The 23,019-nt window shown below is 37.0% G+C and overlaps 1 protein-coding gene across 1 annotated transcript; it reads left to right on the top strand.

Annotated features, from left to right (window-relative positions):
• The first annotated feature begins 11,094 nt into the window (after nucleotides 1-11,094).
• LOC129253942 (ras-responsive element-binding protein 1-like) lies at nucleotides 11,095-19,387 on the top strand. The gene has a single exon (XM_054892381.2). It carries the CDS (start codon nucleotides 11,104-11,106, stop codon nucleotides 16,216-16,218), a length of 5,115 nt encoding a protein of 1,704 aa, XP_054748356.2. The 5' UTR covers nucleotides 11,095-11,103; the 3' UTR covers nucleotides 16,219-19,387.
• Nucleotides 19,388-23,019: the final 3,632 nt, after the last annotated feature.

Here is a 23,019-nt window from a genome sequence, read left to right as displayed (position 1 = left end):
GGGGGGGGGGCAGGGTATGGTTTTTAATGAGAAATCAAACTAAACATGTACTGCACTTTTTAGATTTTCATCATGGTTTCTTCATGTGATGTTTCAAGTCATCTGCATTTTCTATCTCAACTTTGTACTTATTTGTTGTTTATATGTTTGTTTTTCTTTAGTTTTTTATCAAATGGCTCTTTCATCCTGCATGCAACTTCTATATGCAGGCACTAACCATTTTCTCCATTTTAAAACAATGTTCTCTATAAAACATGTGCTAGTTTATTCCTTAAGTATATTTTTTTCTGTTTCTATGCTGATTATTGTGTCCTGTCCTTGATACCAAAACTTACTACCCCCTATCTCTCTCTCTCTTTGCTTAGGCTTTCCAATCAATGTAGGGGCCTGTTAGAAAAGTAAATTGCCAATCCGTCTACTGCCAACTCGTCCACTCAACACATGGTCTACTTTCATTTAGTCTAATGCCATTCCGTCCATCAACATTTCTTCTAACAACTATTTGGTCCATTGACCATTTGGTCTAATCATCACTTTGTCTAATCACCATTTCGTCTATGATCATTTCTTCTCATAACTGGTTGGTCTAATATCCATATTAATTTTCATTCATTTTGCACAATTTAGCACTTAAGTCTGTGGTAGCTCCATGCTTAGTCCAATAAGACCAAATGGTCTATGGACCAAATGGCTATTGGACCAACTGGTTATTAGACGGAATGGCATTAGATGGAATGGCATTAGACTAAATAAAAGTAGACCATGTGGCGAGTGGACGAACTGATGGTAGACCAAATGATAGTAGACGAGTTGGCAATTGGACGAATTGGCATTAGATGAATTGGAAATAAACCTATAGAAAGAGTTGCTTGTATTGTAACACAAATATAAGTACAAGTCCATATACAGTATATAAAGGCCTATATGTGTATCTGATTAGTTGAGAATCAGTTGCATATGATTGCTGGAGTTGTGTTTGATCGCAACTCTTTCTGAAATGGGTCCTTTTCTTTTATGTCCATGCTTTATGCTTGTCTATATCATACCGTGGGTCCTATATTTACATGTACCTTCCCTCACCGGTCTCTCCATGTATTTCTTTATCAATTAATGTTTCTAAATTCCTCTCATTCTATCTTATGTTTTATCCTTTCCTCTTCTCCTCTTCTTCTATCCTGGTATTATCTTTTTTTCTCCTCTGTACTGCCTCTTACAGGATGGGTCCAAAGGTTGATATAGGATTGTTGAAACAGGCCTATAATTGCTACTCACTGTAGGTATATGGCACAATACCATTGACTACCTCCGTAATGCATACAACCAGTGATATTTGTTTAATGGGGAGTTTGTGCTGGTAGTCAGTCATTCCTTTCTCTCCTTTTTGTTTTGTTTCATCAACCCTTCTGAAGTCCCATCATGCATCTCTTCTTGGGGAGCGAGACCAGAATATATATTTCTTTCTTTCTCCCTCTCTTTCTCTTTCCATTCATGTCTTTCTTTCTCTGGACATCTATTCATTCCTTTCTTTCTTTTCCTATCTTTCTCTCTCTCTCTCTCTCTCTCCATCTTTCTCTTCCACTATTAACCAAACTGCTGTTTCTTCTCATCACTTTATCAGCAATGAACCGAGGTTAACAATGAGTAATGAATAACCACATTTAATATCAGTTTTCTTTATTAAAGATGTATGTCTAGGCCTAGTATATGGTACGATATGATTTTTTCTATTTCAGTTGTTTCATGATGTAAATTCTAAGTAGAATTTGGTAGAATACTGCTCTACAATGTGCAAGAATCCAAAGCAGCCTTTTTAACTCATGCTCGAATATTGAGGATCAGATGGTTATATCATGGACCTACTATGGGCTGGTATGAGGACTTGATATATTGAGAGTGGAGAAGTGTCTCACCATCTGGTTATCCAATACAGGCTGTGTTTCAACCTACTGAACAGGGAATTCAAGTTAAAGGGCAAGATTTAGGGGGGGGGGGTTAATATAAAAGAGAGATGGATAGAAAGAGAGAAGAGGGAAAGAGATGGAGGAGGAGGAAAAGCAAATAGAGAGACAGGGAGAACTGTAGAAGTGTGTGATTGAAAGGAAGAAGTGTAATGATAGAGAGGAAGAGAGAGAGAAAAAAAAAGAAAGAAGGAAAGTCTGAAGAAAATAAAAAAAGGGAAGAGGAAGAGGGAGTGAGAGGGATGAGGGATGAAGAGAAATAAAGAAGTAGAAGGCAGTTGATAATCATCCTTTCGAGACGTCTGTAGAAGAAAATTAGTTGTAAACTGCAAAGAATTGTAAAATTGGTAAAGATTGTCTTCTAGTGAGTAATATTACATCAGGAGATATTAAACTGGAAACAATTTTGGATAGATCTACATGTATGTAGAAGTAGATGTGGAGGCAGGTGATGGTGACAAGGATTATTGAATAGATGGCACCATATGTGAAGATTCTCATCCTTTTTGCTAGGTTACCATGAGGATGACTCCTCTCTCTCCCTCCCTCCCTCCCCTTAATGATAATTCAGTCTGTCTTCCAATATCTCAACTCCGTCTCCCATCCCTCCCTCGTTCTCCCGCTCTCTCTTTCTCTCACTTTCTTTTATCTTGCGTTGTCAGCAGCATCCTGCGAGACGGTTGCTAGCAACGCTCTGTTGCCCTGATGAAGTCTCTCTCCTTGACACGCTCTGGAGGCACCCGTAGTATTCTTTCAAGCAATATAGATCCTCCTCACCTCATCTCCCGCATCATATCCATGGCAACATCTACCAATGATGATGATGATGTTGCAGTCGATTGGGATGACTTGCTTTTGATGAAGAGCTTGTTATTAAAAAAAAGTTGCAGGCATCCTGAAATATCTTGTGATATTTGAGATGGAGTGTAGGGTATTGTGAGAGGACAGATGCTATATCTGACGTAGGACTGATGCAGGGTTGATTAAAGCGAGACAATTGCTCCTAGACCTCTCTATTCATAATTTAACACCAGATGCTTATTTTCCCACTTACACGATACTTGGCATGTATGTATGCCCTACATGCATGATATGTACAGTGATAGGATCCCTGCTCTTCATGCAACAATTATGTGCAAGAGAATGTTGTACAGTCAGGCCCATATTCTGAACTCAGTATTAAACTCTGCTGAAATTATGGGAAACCAAGCATGTCAAAGTTTGTTCATATGGTATGTTTCTTATGATTACTGTGCTCTTTCTTGATTCTTTAATAGTGAAGACAATTATCTTATTTATCCTTCCCAGACAATTAAGAATGAATTGTGAGTCAATGAGCTGATACTATGAACCTCTACTGTTAGAGATTTGTGTCTTAATTGGCTATCCATAGTTAAACCACAACTTTAGACCAGAGTTTAAATTGAACCTGACTTCAGAATACAGGCCTTCGTGTTTCATCACTGATGTTGATGCATAATATGGAATTTTATTCCCTATAATCAGTGTGCCTTTGACTTTGAATTAAACATCACAACCCTGATTAATTCAAGAGTCAATCTTTTAGTTCGAGTTCATGAACAACTTCAGATTATTTAAAAGTTCCACAGTCCAAGTAATTTGAGGCAAAGGGTGATTTCAAGTCCGGTGTTGGCGTTGGTGTTGGAAGCACAATTTGGATTACGTCCTCTAGCTTCAAAACCTTTTCTGAGTTTGTAAAACTGAACCAGATCACATTATTGACATCTCAACAACTAGTGAGTGACTTTTCAGACCATTTTCATTTTATGTTTGGTGTTATACTCGTGTAAAGATTGACCTAACACCAACACCAAAAGGTCAATACTGAACTTGAAATCACCCATTGTGTCTGCATTCGTGATCATCAGAGAGGGGAGAAAGAGAAGCTCTTTTTAGAATATTCGAATTCTTTTGAAAACCATACTTGATTAGCCCTCAAATTTTCCTTGTATTTTTATATGATATGAATTGTGAAATATAGATAAAGTTGATAGAAGCGTGATATCTGCGTTTATGACTGATTGACACTCAAAAAACTTTATGATAAGAGATTAAAGCAATTTGATCTCTTTACTTGGGTTGTCAATGTGGCATTTGAACTTTGGACCTGAGCAAAAGACAGTGGGTCGATGGTTACGGCTGTGAGGTGATGTTTGCTCTGACTAGCTTGTTGGCACGGTGATGAGATGATGATAACAAGACCATCCCTATTCAGATGTCTGCAGGATACAAGGGTCTGCTTTTTTATATATTATGATTTAGCATCAACTTCAAGATTAAAAATAGTTAAAATTTAATAGACTAAAAATTAATAAGAACTTATGTCTTGGTGAAATTTAAGCACAAGCACTTTTTGGAGAGCAAGTGTTAGGTTACTTCTATAGCCATGAATTATAAAGATAGTAAAGCAATATCTCTCTTACACAATATATGTTCAAAGAGCATTTCTATGCTAGGTTTGGTTGTGAAGACTTACAATGTGAGTTGACCACCTTGTAAAGAAATCTAAAGTGATAATTACTTGTCCACATAGTGATTTTTCTGCTCTAGATCAGAAACGCTCCTACTTCCTTCATCGTTCAGGTCTTTCCCTTTATCATTTCCTGATTTCCTACCACAGCAAGGTTTCTCTTCTCTGAAAAACATGTAAAACCATCTTCTTTCCTATTTGTATTAGAAACTAATGTAATCTGATGCTACCATTGTGATGCATTTCATCCATCCATGTACTGCTACTACTCACAATTTCCTCAAATTTGACCTTTTCCGAGAAGGATTTGTGATACTGCTATATATTTAATAATTTATAATAGGTTTTTTTAAAGCCCTAAACCTTTTCTGGATGGTGATTTCTTGAGACCTATGTTTTTCTCAAAACTAAGTTGTTTGGGCTTGTATCATGTTTTTTTTTATAATCATTTATTTATTCATTAGAAATAGTATTCATTTTATTTTTATTTTTTCGGGGGGGGGGGGGGGGGTGATCCCTCTGTTCTCCCTCTTCCTATTGCCTGATGGCTATATATATAATTCAGAATTTATCTGAAAAATGGGCTGTAGGCCTTATGTGTTTTACATGGTTGATCTGTATTGGTTTTGTGTTATTTGTATCAAAACAAAACAGTTAATGGCCTCTCTACATAAACTTTTTAATGAAAATAAAAGTGAAGGAGGGGCAGGGGATGAAGAAGATGTATAAATCCAGCATCTATAATTCCAAATTCATTTTTATTTATCCATTGAATAAGAATTTCAAGTAAAAATGAAATACATTGATTATTGGATCATTGATAAGGACTGAATTATGATCTGAATCTCTTTATCTGAATTGAAATGAATAAATTAATAAATGGAAGAGGAAAGCACAATTATCATACCGAAGTAAAATGGAAGAATTGATCTTATTAGAAAGGGAAATAATTTTCAGTAGGTCATTTCACATTATGTACATGTAGCTTAAAGGTCAAGTCCACCACAGGAAAATGTTGATTTGAATAAAACGAGGAAAAAAAAAACTAGCATAACGCTGAAAATTTCATCAAAATTGGATGTAAAATAAGAAAGTTATGACATTTTAAAGTTTCGCTTATTTTTCAAAAACAGTGATATGCACAACTCAGTGACATGCAAATGAGACAGTCGATGATGTCCCTCACTATTTCTTTTGTTTTTTATTGTTTGAATTATACAATATTTCATTTTTAACAAATTTGATTATATGGACCAACTTGACTGAACCATGAAGTATTAAACAATGCTAATTCCATATGTTCAGGGAGGAATTATTGTTGTTTCACTTGACAATAAGGAGAAAATTAGAATGTTTCATATAATAAAATACAAAAGAAATAGTGAGTGGATGATGTCATCAGTCTCCTCATTTGCATACTGACCAGGATGTGCATATAACTGTTTTGTGAAGCGAAACTTTAAAATGTCATAACTTTCTTATTTTACATCCGATTTTGATGAAATTTTCAGTGTTATGTTTGTTCGATTTTATCTTTTTATTCAAATAAACTTTTTGTCGGGGTGGACTTGTCCTTTAAATGAAACATGATCATTTTCATTTTTTTCAATCACTTGCTAACATTACCAACTCTTCATCTACTTCCTGTGTGATTAAAGAATAATTCATCTTTAAGTCAACCGATTGGGCTTTGTTTGTATCATTCTCTGTTTGCGTACTCCATGTTTAAAGGACAAGTCCACCTCAACAAAAAGTTTATTTGAATAAAAAGAGAAAAATCTAACAGGCATAACACTGAAAATTTCATCAAAATCGGATATAAAATAAGAAAGTCATGACATATTAAAGTTTCGCTTAATTTCACAAAACAGTTATATGCACATCCTGGCTGGTATGCAAATGAGGAGACTATGACGTCATCCACTCACTATTTCTTTTGTATTTTATTATATGAAATATTTTAATTTTCTCATTGTCAAGTGATACAACGATTAATTCCTTTCTGAACATGTGGAATTAGCATTGTTTAATACTATATGGATCAGTCAAGTTGGTTCTTTATTGTCAAATCTATAAAAATGAAATATTGTATAATTCAAACAATAAAAAACAAAGAAATAGTGAGTGATAGACATCATCGACTGACTCACCTAGTTGTGCATATCACTGTTTTGTGAAAAATAAGGGAAACTTAAAATGTCATAACTTTCTTATTTTACATCCGATTTTGATGAAATTTTCACCACTATGCTAGTTTGATTTTTCTCTGTTTATTCAAGTCAGCATTTTCCTGGGGTGGACTTGACCTTTAATGGGTCTTGATACTTTACAATTGATTTACTCTACTCTTATTGTGATCAATTTCCAAGAGGGAAACAAGTAATATAGTTGATGATGAGATTGTAAACTAGATAATTTTCAGTTTCCAAAGAACTGAAAACAAAGCCATGGAGCATAGAAAGTACCCTGCCTTTACAGACAGATGGAAGGAAAGAAACTTTCACTCGGCAATTTACTTCCTCATCAAGAGCTTTCCAAACCAACTTTTCCTCCTCCTCCTCTATTACGTTGGAGCATTGCTTATCTCTGAAACCCATCTGTAAATTTATATTGAATCGAGCACGTTTGCATCGGGGAGGAACACGAGAGTCCTCTGTAATGTAGACGACGAGCGTAGTTTTTGTACACGTAGCATGGGTTGTAAAGCAAGCTGCTTTGCTGCTATGGGGTGATAACAAACTCTCAGCATCCTAATCCAAGGCATGAATCATCGTCAGAGACCCTCTCGGTTATCGCCTCAATCACACACAACTTTGGAAAAGTTTGAAAGCCCAAGCAGGCAGTGGTGATGAATTTGCGCTTGGAAATTGACTTGGGCTAAAAGAGCAAGAGATGAGTCGAGTCAAGTCGAAGTTGATTTGTAGATTGATGGAATTTAGATGCGTGCTTTGAAGAAAAAAAATCCTCGCAAACAACTATGACTGTGTTTGCCAAATGTATGCTGCTTTGGATGCGTTTTACTCCAAATCCTCTTTTTTTTAATGGTATTTTGGCAAATTGATGAGAATATATTTCAGAGTTACGAGCTGCAACCTGTAAATTAACTGATTAGGCTATTTAAGACAATTATGGAATTTGACAAACTGAAGCTACAGATCTTTATGGAATAGTATGTTTTGAAACTATATGAGATTTATTGGATCTAACCTTAATATTAATGTAGGCCTACACCTTGACTAGTTGACTTGTCTTGCTCGTCTGGGACTTTAATAATTAACTTTAGCCTGAAGCCTTAAAACTATGCATAACAGCAATGTGATGAAGTCCAAAATGAAAAATAAATGAGAAAATGAAACGAAAAGATAAAGATTGTTTGACATAAAATGAATATTTAAACAGCATAAAGTTGTTTGATACAATAAATGGACACAATATGTTATGAAATTTGTATTGAAAAACAATGATGTGTGGTTGAGTGGGGGCCCCTTGGCTACATTAGACAGACTCCAGCCATGCAAGAAGACAGCATGGGTTGGTTCATCATGAAGGCTTTTATAGAGCCAGGCTTGGGATGGAGTAACAGGATGTACCAATTTACCCGTGCCAATCTCTACATCCTCCCTGTTAGCGACTCTGTGCGCTGCCCTCGCTTGGTTTATACTGGCATAACAACCTCCAGGATCGAACCCAGTCACATGATGTCGTCTCTGTCTCTCGTGGAACTCAGAGCAGGATGCAGTCATTTGAAGGAAAGGGGCGCAGTCGATAGATGGCAGCCATCTTGCCTCTCTGGTGACTCTCAATTACACTGTCTAGCATCCTTCTAAATCTCCTTGTCTTTGTGCCATCTTTGTCCTCTGTGATTCCAATTTCTTGCTTCCCCTCAGCTCATCTTTTTTTGTTTCGTCTTGTAAAAATATCTTGAGAGAAATTGAGTCATTTTCATTGTCAATTCATGTAGTACTGACATACAAAGAAAGTTAGACAACCGGGTCAGAATTATTATTTTTATCACCTCTTTTAAATCTGTGTATTGCTTTTATATTGCACAGATGGTAGTAACAAAGTATCATATTAATTCCAATATACTTTTTATCCTGATTCTTTTCTATTGTAAAGCTAACTGCTCATAGTTTAGCATATTTGTTCTTAAAACTTGAAAAAAAAATAGAATGTGAGATTTTGTCACTAGTTGATCTAATTTGAGATCATAGCTGACATCTTTCAAATTTTGATTTAAGACACAATTTTAAGAGAAAATGTATTGCACTCAGAACAATGGATGTGTTTTGGAAACATAGTAAACAGCCCAAAAGAAATACTCCGTACTACTACACTGTAAGTACTCTACAGTATTACATCATTCTATTTATAGACAAAATAATTGGTGTGACATCATTACCTTTACGTTTCTATGCCAGTGTAAACTGTAAAATCACTTTCATCATAAATTATTGCTTCATTGAAGGAAACTTCGGAGAAAACCCTATTTAGCATACAGTACAGTGTATCTCAGATCTGCATAAAAACAATTCAAGAACACTGCCAAGTTTCGCCCCTCAACCAAGGCCAATTTTGAGCTAATTTTAGGGAATCCTTTGATTTTCTTGGCTTATTGCACTGTGTAAGGAGATGGAGAAATATGAAATATTGATGGAAGGAACAAGAATCCGCATTCACAAGACTAATTTCATTAAGACCATCAATATTGCCATTTGGTCTTTTACTAGGACTTTTGTCTTGAATGAACTGTGATTTAGAGCTCTTTGTATTCTAAATCTTTATTCCTACAATCATCCTGATTGACTATTGTATTTCTTTGATTTTATTAAATCTTTATATCCATTTTGTGGTTCAATTTGCTGAAGAAAAGTGAAGGAATTTTACTACAGGGTATAACACTGCTTGACTAAATAACAAAAACAGTAACATATTTTACTTCATAACATTTGTTTCGTGGTGTTTTACAGTGTATTGCTATTTACACAATCACAACATACAAAAGTTCTGTTTAATTTAATTTGTGTGGAAAATAATTGACATAACATTTTTAAATTTAAGATTGCAAAGAAGGACATAATATCAGAAAATTATATGAACACCAACAATGTATTTTTATCATTCCTCTGCTTGCTTGTTGGTTAAGTAGTGAGTATTGTCAGCATTTGGATAAGGCCAAGGGGGGCAATATAAATTAGTTATCAGTGCCGTTGCATCAATATAGCTATTTGTGCATATAGTTAAGATGAACTTGAAACTAGCGAGAGGATAAAGTGATACCCTGAACAGTGTCAGCAATAGGCCTTCATGTTCTCTGATTTCAGCCATTTTTCGTTATCTCCAGTCTAAAGTTGAACTTTTCCTCCTTTCCCCCAAACTATCGAGTAGAACGAAATTGACCCACATCCTGCCAGTGTTACAAATCCAGGGTGTGTATACGTAATGTAATATTCATCTTCAGCTGAGGTTGCTTTACTAGTCCTCCTCGTCTTACTCCCTCTACACTCGTCAATGGGAAACACAAAATAGTGCACATAGTCTTGTGGATGTCATGGCAACAGTGGGGGTTTATGAGTTGAGGCATTGGGGAGCATAGATTTAGTTCTAATCTTGCAAAGTCCTTGAGGTTTTTCAGTACCCCTATTTTCCCCCCTCTCGGCGTGAATGTGGCAAAGTTGATGAGGAATGATGCAGGCTGAATCAGTTAAAAATGAACTTGAAGTGTTTGCTGGCATATTGGGCTGTGTTTTAAGAACTGATGAGGTAATTCATGTTTGAAAGTGCTAAACGAGATATACAATCAACACAAATTATGAGAGGAGTCTTCTAAATTTGAACCAGAGAAGTGACAACTTGGTTGTAATGGATATACAGTTTATGGAAAATCATTATACATCACTTGCATTGAGAACTGTTATACATTTACAGTTGTACACCGCATACTACATGTATGTGGTGTCATCTGATATTCAGTTTTGAATATCAAGCTCTTTCTCCATTGTAACGATCATTTATCGATGCTGTAAAATCCTAAAACATGATCTCTGGCTTTAGTCATTTATTTTGGTCCATGATACATTTACATGTTCTATATATTACGGGAATGATGGATGCACACAAAATGATGAATATTGGCACATTACCAAATTAATGGCTGTCATGTATTGAGATAAGCAATTTTCCCCTGCTTTTTTTAAAATTCATACTTTATTGCTGTGATGTCAGACATGGTTATCATTGCCTTATTTGATTTGTCTTGATACTTCATTTGAAATAGAAAGATGGATTCTTGTAATTTTCTTGTTTCTTTTAAGCAATGTTGAATGAAACTTTAGCACCTTAACAAAAATGCTTGTTGCCCCATCTTCCAGTAGGATTCCTGTTATTTCTCTAATTTCAGCATACTTAACACAATGGTGGATGTGGGGGTTGCTGCTGTGAAAGACACTTGACAAGATTCTGCCATTGTTACAGAGTTTTGCTAGGGTGAATTAATCTGTATGGATGCCTCTTTTATACATCTTATTTTATCTAAACAGTTGAATATGATGATATTGATAATGTCAATTGTTCTTTTTGTAATTCTTAAAATTCATATTGTAAAAAAATTAAGAAAATTAACAAAATGCTCCCTTTTTTTCTTTACAGAACTCTATGAAGAGAAGACGTCCTTTTGAATGTCCTGAGTCCTTAATGTGCCAGGTCTGCAACATTGACTTCCCAACTGCTCATGAGCTTACACTCCATGTCCGCACCCACAACGCTGCCAGCTCTCACTCTTGCACCATCTGTGGAAAGAAGCTGAGCTCGACCAGTTCCTTGGACCGTCACATGTTGATCCATTCTGGAGAAAGGCCCTTCACCTGTCCATTGTGTTCCATGTCCTTCACCACCAATGGCAACATGCATCGTCATCTCCGAACCCATGAGAAAGGAGGTGAGCTGCCTCCTCCAGACTATGTGGTGAAGCACGACTACGCCAAGCCCCGCAAGCGTGTTCCCTCTCGAAGGGTCATCGAAAACCTTGACATCGAAGGTGGGAGTGCACAGCGGGAAGGACAACCTGCCAAGAAGAAGGTGCATCATAGTGAAAAGAAATCCCCAGAAAAGAAGGTACTTGTAGAAGGGAAAAAGCCTTTGAACCTTAGTATGAAAAGTTCTGATGAAGAAATCTCTAATATGCCTATGGACTTGTCCTCAGGGGAAACACAGACACGTGTGAGTGAAAGCGTTGAAGAGGAGAAGAAAGTAGAGGAAGAACTCTCATGCCCTATATGTGGTAAAACATTTCTATGTAGATATGGTCTCCAGACTCATATTGAGCAACATCCTAACAAAGTACTGGAATGCATGATTTGTAATCAAACATTCCGCAACCAGAAGGGTCTCCGTATGCATGTCCACATGGCTCATCGAAGAAGCAAAGCCCCATCCCCTGTCACAGCTAGTGAGAAAGAATTTTCAAGTATGACCGAGTTGGGCTTTGCTGAATTTTCCTCTCCAAAGTTTGCCCTCATTGCTCAGGTGTGGTGTGAAAAGAATTCTCCCAGAACAACTGATCTAGAAAGTTTATATGAGTGTAAGGACTGTAATAAATCTTTTCCCTGTCAAAGTGCCTTAAACCTTCATTATGAAAAAAAGCATTCCACAGGTAGTGTTGGAGAGATGGATGCTGACAGCGAGAATATTGAACTTTCAAATGATGAGGTATCACGTGATGAATTCCTTGCTGCGCTGAATCTCAAACCAAGAACCCCTCCGCAGTCACCTAAGAAAGTGCCTAAACCATCACCCAATAAGTCACCACTAAGATCCAAAGACATTGATATGGTTGAATCCATCCGCCCAGCACCTATCCTGAATAGCATGCTGAGCCGACCGTCACTCACATCTCCAGAGAAAGCCAAAAGCTCTTTGCTTCAACAACATCTTCAAGCTTCACCTCTTTTAGCAATGAAGCACTTCTCAAATCCTCTAGGTGCACAGCTCCACGTTGCTCAGGCTAAGCCAATGCTCATGAAGCACTCCCCAGTCAAGGGTGTTACAGCAGGAAGTCTCCCACACATCAAATCAGAACGAGATGTCGCTGAAGGATCAGAGTGTAGAGTGGACAATGCAGTTGAGCCCAAGTCTGGTGATGTTGCCATGGAAATGCACACACCTCGTGAGTTTGCCAGTCAGAATAATGCAACAGCAGAAGTTCCTGAGAATTTAGCTAACAGTATAGTAGCAGCTGAAGCGGAAGGAGAATTTAGTGCATCACTAGAGGAAATAGAGGAGGAACCTTGTGATCTTTCATCTGTTAACAAGAAGAAAGGAATCCATACCTGCAAATACTGCAAGAAAGTCTTCCCCTTCTCCAGCACCTTGAAGGTTCATACACGCAGCCACATGGGTCTCATGCCTTACAAATGTATGCTGTGTGATTATGCGAGTGCAGACAAGAGTACCCTTGTTAGACATATGCGCACACATAGTGGAGAACGCCCATACGCCTGCAAGGTCTGTGACTTTGCATTCACCACCAAAGCCAACTGTGAGCGCCATGTTAGGAAGCGGCATAACAAGAATACCAAAGAAGAAGCAGAAGAAGTCATTATTCACAATCCAAGCCCCAAGCATGACAATGAAAGCAAGTACAGCTCACCATGCACAGTTTGCAAGATATGTAACAGGGATTTCAAATTCTTCAGAGACTTACAAAACCATCTGCGTGTTCATGAGAAGACGCCACAGAAGCCTTTCACATGCACCAAGTGTCAAGTAGGCTTTAGTAGCCTCAGTAATTGTGCTCGGCACATCATGAGGCGCCATGAAGAAGTGAAAGCAGATGAAGTGGAGACCTATATCACTGTGTTCCAGCATGAAGATGAGAAGAATGCCCCTATCATCAAGGTTCCTAAATATGTAAAGAGTGAGTCGAGAAGCATTACCCCTAACTTTGATAATCAAGGAGAGCAGCTAGAGCCATTAGATTTTAGCTTAAAGAAATCCCCGGAGAACTCTAACACTACTGCACAGATTGGTCAACGCAGAAATTCAATATTTACTGAAGACACCCCAATCGATCTGTCCATGCCTAAATCTGCTCTACCTCTGAACTTCTCTGTAAAGCCTGCAAATTCACTTGGAATCTATCGCTTCAAAGAAGTCTACCATAAGTTTTACAATGCAGTTACTGATGCACTGATGTGCCCACATTGTCCTTTGCAATTCAACCGTGGAAGCCATCTTAAGACACATATTAGGAGTCATACAGCTGAGAGACCTTATCGATGTCACCTTTGCCAAGCTGCCTTCACAATGAAAGCAAACCTTGAAGCTCATATAGTACGTCGTCACAGCAATTCAGATCATTCTGAATCCCAGCAATCCTTCATCCCAAAGAGTGCCACACCTATGCAGTTCAAACTAATGGCCAAGTCTTCATCAGGTCTGCGTTTCACATCAAGAGCATCAAAGACTGCGGTCCCTCTCATCTCACCCAACACTCCAGTTGGCGCATCTCAACAGATCAAGCTTGGTCCATCTCCACATAACAGTGTTGGTTCAGACTCCAGTGGAGAACTTGCCAGTGTTAGTAAGATGCTGGCAGCTACTGATTCAAATCATTTCAAACTATTTCTATCACCACCAGAATCTAGATCACCCCTAACAATTACTGAGATTTTCCATGAAACAGATGATGACTACAAGGATGAGGAGAGCCAGGAAATCTTGACTAACATCACCGGTCAACCCCCTGAAATGGGACTTGACTGCATTCAAAATGTTGATGTCTTCAATCAAGACTCTGCTAGTGAAACCATGGATTTAAGTATGTCAATAAAAGTAGAGGAGCAAAACTCATTGGTAGATGATGAATCGGGTGGAGCACTTCATATTGTGGAAGATGACAAAGTAATAGATAGCAGTGATAAGAATGCAAAAGATGAGAGAAAGGAAAGAAGGGGAACAAAGTTTGAGAGCAAACAGTGCTGTCCGTACTGTGGCCGGCGCTTCCCTTGGATCAGTTCTCTGCGAAGACACATCCTCACCCATACTGGTCTTAAGCCCTACCAATGCCCTCAGTGTGGTGCCAACTTCTCAACCAAATCCAATTGTGAGAGACACATAGTAAGGCGTCATGGTGGTGCAAGGCCTGGTAGTCTAGGAGGTTCTGTACCTGGAGGTCAAGATCAACCCTTCATGTGTCCAGAATGCAAAGGATTCAAATGTACTACAAGAACACAGCTGCAAGGTCACTATGAGCAGAATCATCCACAAATTGACTTTGCTGGCATTTACCCAGAAGCCAAGAAGGTAGCATCAACTTCTGTAGAGATAGTAAATAAGCAACTTGATGCTAAACTTACTTCAGAAGCTCCCTTGTGTTTGAGAGTAGACAACGGTAACGGTGGAAAGAGCATTGAGGGGGACACTACGCAATCTGAAGACATCCCTGCTGACTTGTCAACTACTAATTCCAAGTCACAGAAAAAATCTAAAGGTGTTCCACTTCGAGTGAAAATGTTTACTGGCAAGGGTGTTGTCAAGGTTGGTGCTGTGAATGGTGATTCTACCGATGCCTTAGGGGAAGATGAAGTTGCAACCACAAATGGTGGATCACTGATAGAAGATGATGCTAGAGATTCATTTGCCGAAAGTGCCTCACAAGTGATGGGGGAAGAGATAGAAGAAGGGTTAGAAGAAGAAATGAAAGATGTTCTTGAAGATGAAGGAGTAGTTAGTGTTCAGCCTTCCGGTGATGATGTAGATGAAATTGTGCCCCAAATTGCTGCAGCTGTTGGATTGAGCTCTTCTGATGCAAAGTCTCGTCCGAAGGGAAAGAAAAACAGAGCTCGATTTGAATGCACCCAATGCTGCAAGCGTTTCAAGACTGCTGCAACACTAGAGAAACATGAGAAAGTTCATGAAATTGAACACCCTTACCACTGCACGGATTGCAAGGCAACTTTCACCACCAAATTCAACTGCCATCGTCATATGATAAAGCTGCACAAGAAAAACAAAGAAGACATGGCTAATTGGTCATTGAAAGTAGATGGCACTGGAAGTGTCAAGAATAGTGTAATGAATGGGGACATTGGCCAAATGACTGCAGAAACTAATCCTCAAGCCAACCAAGAACTAGATAATATGTCCCACACTTCGCTCAACCTTGGTGATAGTGTCAGTGCCTTAGGGGAGTCAAACAAGGAGAGCAGAAATGGTACTCCTGTCCCTTTCCATCTTAGTCAGAAAGGTAAGAAACGTCCAAGCTTGGCTCAACTTATGAAGATGACCAAGTCTCCAAAGCTTGATGAGGCGTTGAGGTCTGGTGCAGTACAAGATCTGCAGGGAAACACTGATAAACTAATGGCTGTTGAGAACTGGTTGAATTCTGATCTTGACCTGCAGAATGGTCAAATGAATGGCTATGCCTCAGATGATGAAATGAACTATGATGGAGACATACCTATTCTCAACCCAGAGTCGCCCACATCCACTCAAGAAAGCCAACGTAACTCTGCAAGCTCTACTAAGGCTAGTAGCTCCAAGAAACCAACACAGCAGCAGGGGCTGTATGTGTCTAGTTTCTTGGAAGATGAGGACTCTCTGGTGGCTCAGGATGTTGCCAACCCCTCGGATGTCTTCTCCGGAGGACAGGGTGAGGAAAAGAATGACATCATATCAAATCTCCTAGGAATCCAGGACTCGTCTGTCCTAGATCAGATGCTTGAATCTGCTGACTCGGCTGCAAGACTTCTAGGAGTATCGAATGGATAGATAATACCCGTTTACAATATACAGATGTGATTTGTACATATTTCTTTGTGTGATTTACATTCCATCACTCAACTATCTTGATTGTCTTGAAAATCTTATAAAACAAGAAAATCTTACCGTTTTTCCTGAAGAATTTATATTGCATTTGTGCCTCTAATATCGATCTTTCAATTCATTATCTCTTCCATTTTCTACAATTATTGACATTTCTGAATCTTCCTCTCTTATTGCACATTCCTCTGTTTTTTCCTGTTTCTTGCATTTCCACTTCAGTATTTCCATCTTGCATGTCTTTGTGCCTTTTCCAAACTAATTCTGCCTTGCCGGGATTTATATACCTCTTCAATAATATGGCTTGATTAGATGAAATATATGTATATTTATGTTTTGGTTGTATTGATAGTGTCAAAATTTGTGCCTGGATGTGTGAAGTCTATAATTACAGAGATGATAAACTGTGAAGTTTGATGGCTCTTTTCACATTCCCATGTCGTAACTACTTTGTTGAAATGGGACCTGATATGCCGATCTCGGCCCTGTTACATAAACCTTATGAAGTGATTTTAGAGCTGATTTTTATGATTGATTGCATTGATTATTGTGTATGATCACTTTTGAAAATCAGCCCTAAGATTAAATGCTTAGCTTTATGTTACACAGCCCAGGATTCTACTTTTTTATGCATGTGTGGAAAATATGGTTCTCTTTTCTTTAAAAAACCTATTGGTGTCGTTCTGTTTCTTGTGTATATTTGAATTCCTTAAATATTTAAAGAAGAAACGTTTATTCTTAATTTCATTTTATTACAGTTCAAATGACCAATAATTTGTATGCTCTTTATTGTACTTGTATATGAAATGTATTGACAACTTGGAGTCATCTTTCATGTAACCGATTGATTGAATTTTACCAGTGCTAGTGAAATGTTCAGAATGTATGTTAATTTGACTATTACATTGTAAGCTCTATTCCATAAGCATTTGAGTGAATGTGTTGATATTATTCGGTTTATTTTACACATTCTTATTCCACTCAAATCACATTTTCAAATCCTTTATGCAATATAAATGCATTGAAAATCATGAGAGATAACTCTGAAATACATCAATCACTTCATGCATTCATTTTATGATTTTATTTTTTTCAAAACAGACTCTTACATTCATATCATGACTTCTGGAGGTTCTTAACTGCTTTGTTATTCGTTATGCTTTAATTTGTTTAATATGATCATGCTATATAACATCTTTATGTACTGTATTATTACCTTTATTCATAATACACATTTATCAAATGCAAAATCAAGGTATTATATTAGGCTTGATTTCTTTTACCTTTGAATGGCTGCAATATTTACACAGATATATTTCCTAGAATATATGAAAACATAATTAACACTCTCATACATTTCATTATGGTGCATTTATTTTAGACTCATTTTAAACACTCCTTCAATATAGGGAGTGATATGGTTATATTTGTAATGAATGTGACAGAACTGATAGGTTGAAATGAATTCACAGATTTTCTTAAACAGAAAGGATGTAAATAATTATGTTTTAGACTGGGCACAAGCAATCACTATTAGAAGACACCATACTCCTAAAATAGGTATGTAATAGTGTTATATGATAATTCAATATATAAAGGTTTTCATTTAAATGGGCAAGTGTAAAATATGAAAATGATAATGGCAAAAACTTGGTTTACTGTACATAATTCTCTTTCTGTGTTATGGGTAATATGACTCTGAGTGTTCTGTTTGTTTAGAAGAAGTTATCAAATTTATTGAGTTTCTTTATAGATGTTGAAATCAGTAAAGTTTATGTATATGTTTGAAGAGTTTTAAGTTTGTGAGACACTGCACATTGATTGTGTTGATACTGATAAGTAGAAATCACATATGAAATACAACAAAATTATCTTTGAAATGTGTCATTGATTGACAAAAATCTTTATGAAAAGTAGAAAATGATCAGACTACTAAAGTCTGGTTTTCATGTTTGTTTATTGAATTTATATAAAAACAGATCACATGATTTATGAGTAATTGATGGCAATTTAAAGTATTTCGCTTTTTTGAAACTATATATGTACATTTTTGTTGTTTCTAAAATTTTCATGGAATAGGAAATATTCAGACGGTCTGTTTTTGTCCCTCTTTTTATCTATTTGCTGCAAAATTTTAATATGTAAATTCTTTCATTTCTCTTCACGTGTTACTTGGTTGGAACATATATGTAAGAAGATATCACATCTATAACAATTTTGATATGATTTTAAGATTTGAAAACTAAAGGTTATTCATACGTTGATTTCATGTCCCTATAATGGAGGTAATTTATGTTTCTACATTGTTTTTAAATTGTGGAGAAGAAAATATTAGCAATAGAGATGTTTGTGAATAGAAAACACATGAATTCAACATCAGTATAATTAGGGTCATCAGAACTTACATTAAAAAGAAATGTTTTATATTTACGGCTTTCCACCCACTTTGATAACTTGTTTTAGTGATATTTGGGAATTCTTGTGTGGTTTAATCAGGGTACTGTCTTGGAAAAAAAAAATCAAAATTAGATCATAATTGTCAGTTTGAAGGAAAAAAAAAGCAACAAATATTGATAATTAGGAAGAATATTAAATATAATCAAAAGTAATACCGAACCATACTCAACCAAGTTGTATGGAAAATCTCAATTTGCATGGAAACTGACAAATATAGTAAGGAATTTTCAAATTTGTTATTACCCAGTATCATGAAATAAAGGTGGAAAATGGCCTCGAACTCAGTCCATCCAAAATACGACACCAAAACTCTTTTTTCTTCACATAATTGTATTTTAGTTTAATCAAGAAACATTTTCTTTATTCACTTGTGCCTTGATCTGTGTATTGACTTGAAATTAATAGCCATTTATATCTATCATGTTCACTTTCTTGATGTGTCGTAAAACAACAATCTTCCATATGAAGTCTTCCTTCAATTCTTTTTTGATATGGTTGTTATGGAAACAAAGTAGAAGAGTGTTTATGTCTTCCCGAATCATGAGCAGTAGACGTTGAAATAAATTATTATGGGATTATGCGGGTTGTATTTTATAGATTATATATGTTGAGATTTGTTGGTGTAATAGTGATCAGTAATAAATGTTTTATGATCATGGAATACTAGCTGTGACTGGTTCTTTTCAGGGAATGTATTTTGAGCTTAAAGCGTTGTTCAGATACCTCAAGTAGGGATTGGTCATGAATGCCAAAATAATTTACGGGTGGGGTTCAAAACATAGATACAGGGCATAACGAAGTGAGAGAGGATGGATGGTAAGAGGATTAAGAAATAAGGAGGGATGATAGGTGAGGATGGTGAGAGAGAAAGAGGACTATATAAGGGGGGCTTAGAGTATTCAAGACAAGTATTAAAGCAAGAGGTAGAGAAGAGGGGAGTAGGAATGATGTATAGAGAGATACGGAAAAAAGGCAGCAAGATGGATGAGCAAGACACAAAAAGATGGAGAGAGAGGGGAGTGGAATAGAGGCAGAGAGAAAGGATAAGTAGAACTGATGTTAGGAAGCATATGTTGGTATCCAGCAAATGTGAATGCCAAAATTATTATTATGGGGTAGGAGTTGGGACATACACCGGGGGGGGGGGGGGGGGGGGTGTTTCACAAGAGTTAAGTGTGACTTAGTTGCATGCGGTATAAAATGTAGGACATCGGTCAGATCATGCTAAGAGCATGCACACTACTGCACATTGATAAATAGATTGCATGTTTCTTATCGTGTACGCGACAGCATTCAAGTGCGACTCTATAAAGTCATACTTAAATCTTTGTGAAACACTCCCCTGGTCTAATAAAAGGAGAGGGGAGAATACCAGGAAGTAAAGGTAGGAGGGTGCGAGAGATAAGAGAAGGGGTAGGGAGGGGAAAAGGGTTATAAAAAAAGAGGGAGTGAGTAATACAAGATGCAGAGTTGGAGAGGAGCGAGAATAGAGTAGCAGGTGGTAGGAAAGATGGTAAGAAGGGGGGAGAGGAGGCAGAATGTAAGAGAAAGAGAGATGGATAGGGATGCAATGGATCGCAAATATGAACGAGTATTCAAAAAAAAAATTGGTTCCTGGTCAGTGTCCTGAATAAAATGCCCATGCATCAATGATCTTGTCGTTCAGCGATTGATTGCAAACATTTGTGTTACAGAGCCCTTCATGTATAAAACGAATGAGTGAAGGTATAGAGAGATTGTGCGGAGGAGGGATATAATGCAACGTTTATTGAGGCAGTATTAATGAAAGCGTAAAGTATAAATCCCATAAATTTGTTGTGTAGGTAAAATTGATCGACTGTGAAGGATGTGACCTTGAAAGTGATCTTGTGTCATTGGCAATGAAGATTGTCATATTCATGGAAGCATCTACACGTATTTCTTGTTTTTTCAAATCTACCAATCCACTCCATTCATTCACATCTTTTACTTTTATTTCTTTCTCTGTTTCAGCCTTAGTCTTATGAAAATTTTCTCCAGCCTTTTTTTTTTTTTCCACTCCTTATCTTATTCTTTCTATCCTTATCGCTGTTCATTTTTCTTCTCTTTCTAATTCTGTGCGGCTCTTTTGGCCATCTCTTTTCTAATCTCCGGGGGGGGGGGGGGTGTTTCATGAAAGTTGTCAGCACTTACTAAATTGTCGGTGCTGACAATTTCAGTGAAATCCTTGGTTTTGATTGGCTGTGAGGCACTTGCCTCTGACTGTTACTATGGCAACTGTTGGAGAAAGCCAACTTGTCAGTGCTGACAACTTTCATGAAACGCTCCCCCGGGGAGGGCCTGAACATCTTTGTTTCTTTCTTGAAAATTTTCTGTCTAATCTTGTCTCTCTCTTCTTGCCTGTTTGTCTCTATTTTGTGTCTTATCATCTTTCTAGTCTCTACTCTGTCTCTCCTTGACATACCCCACTTCTCTATTCTATATTGCCTCCATATTATGTCACTTTCTCTCTCTCTTTTCAACTTTCCCCCATCATAACATACCTGAGACAGCTACTGCACTACAACTCTTTCTTTACTTCACATTATGAAAAGCCCTTATAAATATCAAACACTTCAAGTTTGATGGAATTGATGATAGATTCCCATGAAATCTCAATGAATTACAGCATAGTAAAAATTAAGACTTAACATTTTCCATGAGAAATCAAACCAGGTTCTAATTCATTGGAGGAAAAAAATGAAATATTCCATATTTCAAAAAACATACAAAATGAAAAAATTATTGTATGACACCAGCTCTCTCATTTGCATATTATCTGTGATATGCATTTCACAGTGTAGTGCAAATAAGCGAAACTTTGAAATGTCACAACTTTCTTCATTTACATCCCATTTGATGATTTTTTTTTTGGTGTTGTACTTGATTTTTTTTTATTCAAATCAACTTTTTATTTGGATGGACTTCACATCGACAATTTAAGCAAAAACCAGACAATCACAAATGTGCTATTTAAGTATAATTAGGTGTATACCATTGAAATATCTTCAGTCAAACCAACAATGGCAAGAAAAATACATTCAATAGTACCTATATTACATAAATCATGGAACACCTATAATAATACAATACAAATAATCTAATAAGTACTTCATTAGATAAACTTATCTCGGCAGTAGGGAGTAAAAAGTACAATGAACTGAGATTTTCATTGATCAGTATTAATTGCATGTACCTATTTCTCTTGGGTTAAATGACGGAGACCATTTTAATGGAATTCCTACACCATTGACAGAAGTGACTTAAGTGAGATACCAGGGTGACTTAGAACACACAAAAAAGATAAATATATATATGTATCCCTCTTTTCTTTACTCTTTTTCCAAAAAATATTCAAAGATCCTGCTATTAAATTACTGAAGTACTGCCTCATATCAAAAAATAAAATTATTGGGAAAAAAGTATTATCTTTTTCCAAAGTCATCCCAGTTGATGCTGGTACATCAGAAATGTAGAAAGTAACTGTTTACTTCTAACTTTTTCTAATTCAACAGTGTTATTTTCTCTTCTTCGACAATAGCATTAAATTTTTTTTTCAGATATTCCCCTTTGCAATATCCACTGAGAGACAGAATAGAATGAAATTACAATGATCATATTTTAACAACCCTTTTGGCTCACAAATAATTTCAATGCCGTTGAAGTTTGTTTGAAATGTCCCAAACCCCAAAGTACTGAAATCCGGGGGGGGGGGGGGGGGGGGCACTTACATTGACGAGTGGATACCATGCGCGACCAAAAAAACACGTAAAAAGGATGTCTTTTTCAAGATAGGGCACGTTACGTACGTAGCGTGATAAGGGTATCAAAAACACTAAAATAATTTAAAAAGGGTATCTATTTTTGCTAGGAAAGCTACGAGTTTAGGGTCAAATTTGCGAGGGTACAAAAATGTTTTATAAAGGATGTACTTTTTGCCCCAAGAGTCAACACTACGTGTTTAGAGTACGATTTGCGCAAGATGTGGGGAGGTGGGGCTGTACTAAACCCAATGATGTACGTAAAGGTAAACCGACGACCGATTGAAATATCGCTGTACTTGTTTAGGGGTCCAATTCAGGGAATACTTGCCAAGAGTATCGTTTTGTTTCCAATACTTGTTAAGGGTAGGGTTTTACACGCCAATACTTGTTAAGGGGTGCATTGTCAGAAGATGGAAAATATGTGTTTAGGGTTCTTTTCAAGACCCCATGGTCGCGCATGGTATCCACTCGTCAATGGAAGTGGCCCCCCAGGACTGAAATGAATACCTTA

Source organism: Lytechinus pictus, chromosome 2, assembly GCF_037042905.1.
Source record: "Lytechinus pictus isolate F3 Inbred chromosome 2, Lp3.0, whole genome shotgun sequence".
In the NCBI taxonomy this organism is placed as follows: domain Eukaryota; kingdom Metazoa; phylum Echinodermata; class Echinoidea; order Temnopleuroida; family Toxopneustidae; genus Lytechinus; species Lytechinus pictus.
This window is presented reverse-complemented; position numbering and strand designations above follow the sequence as displayed.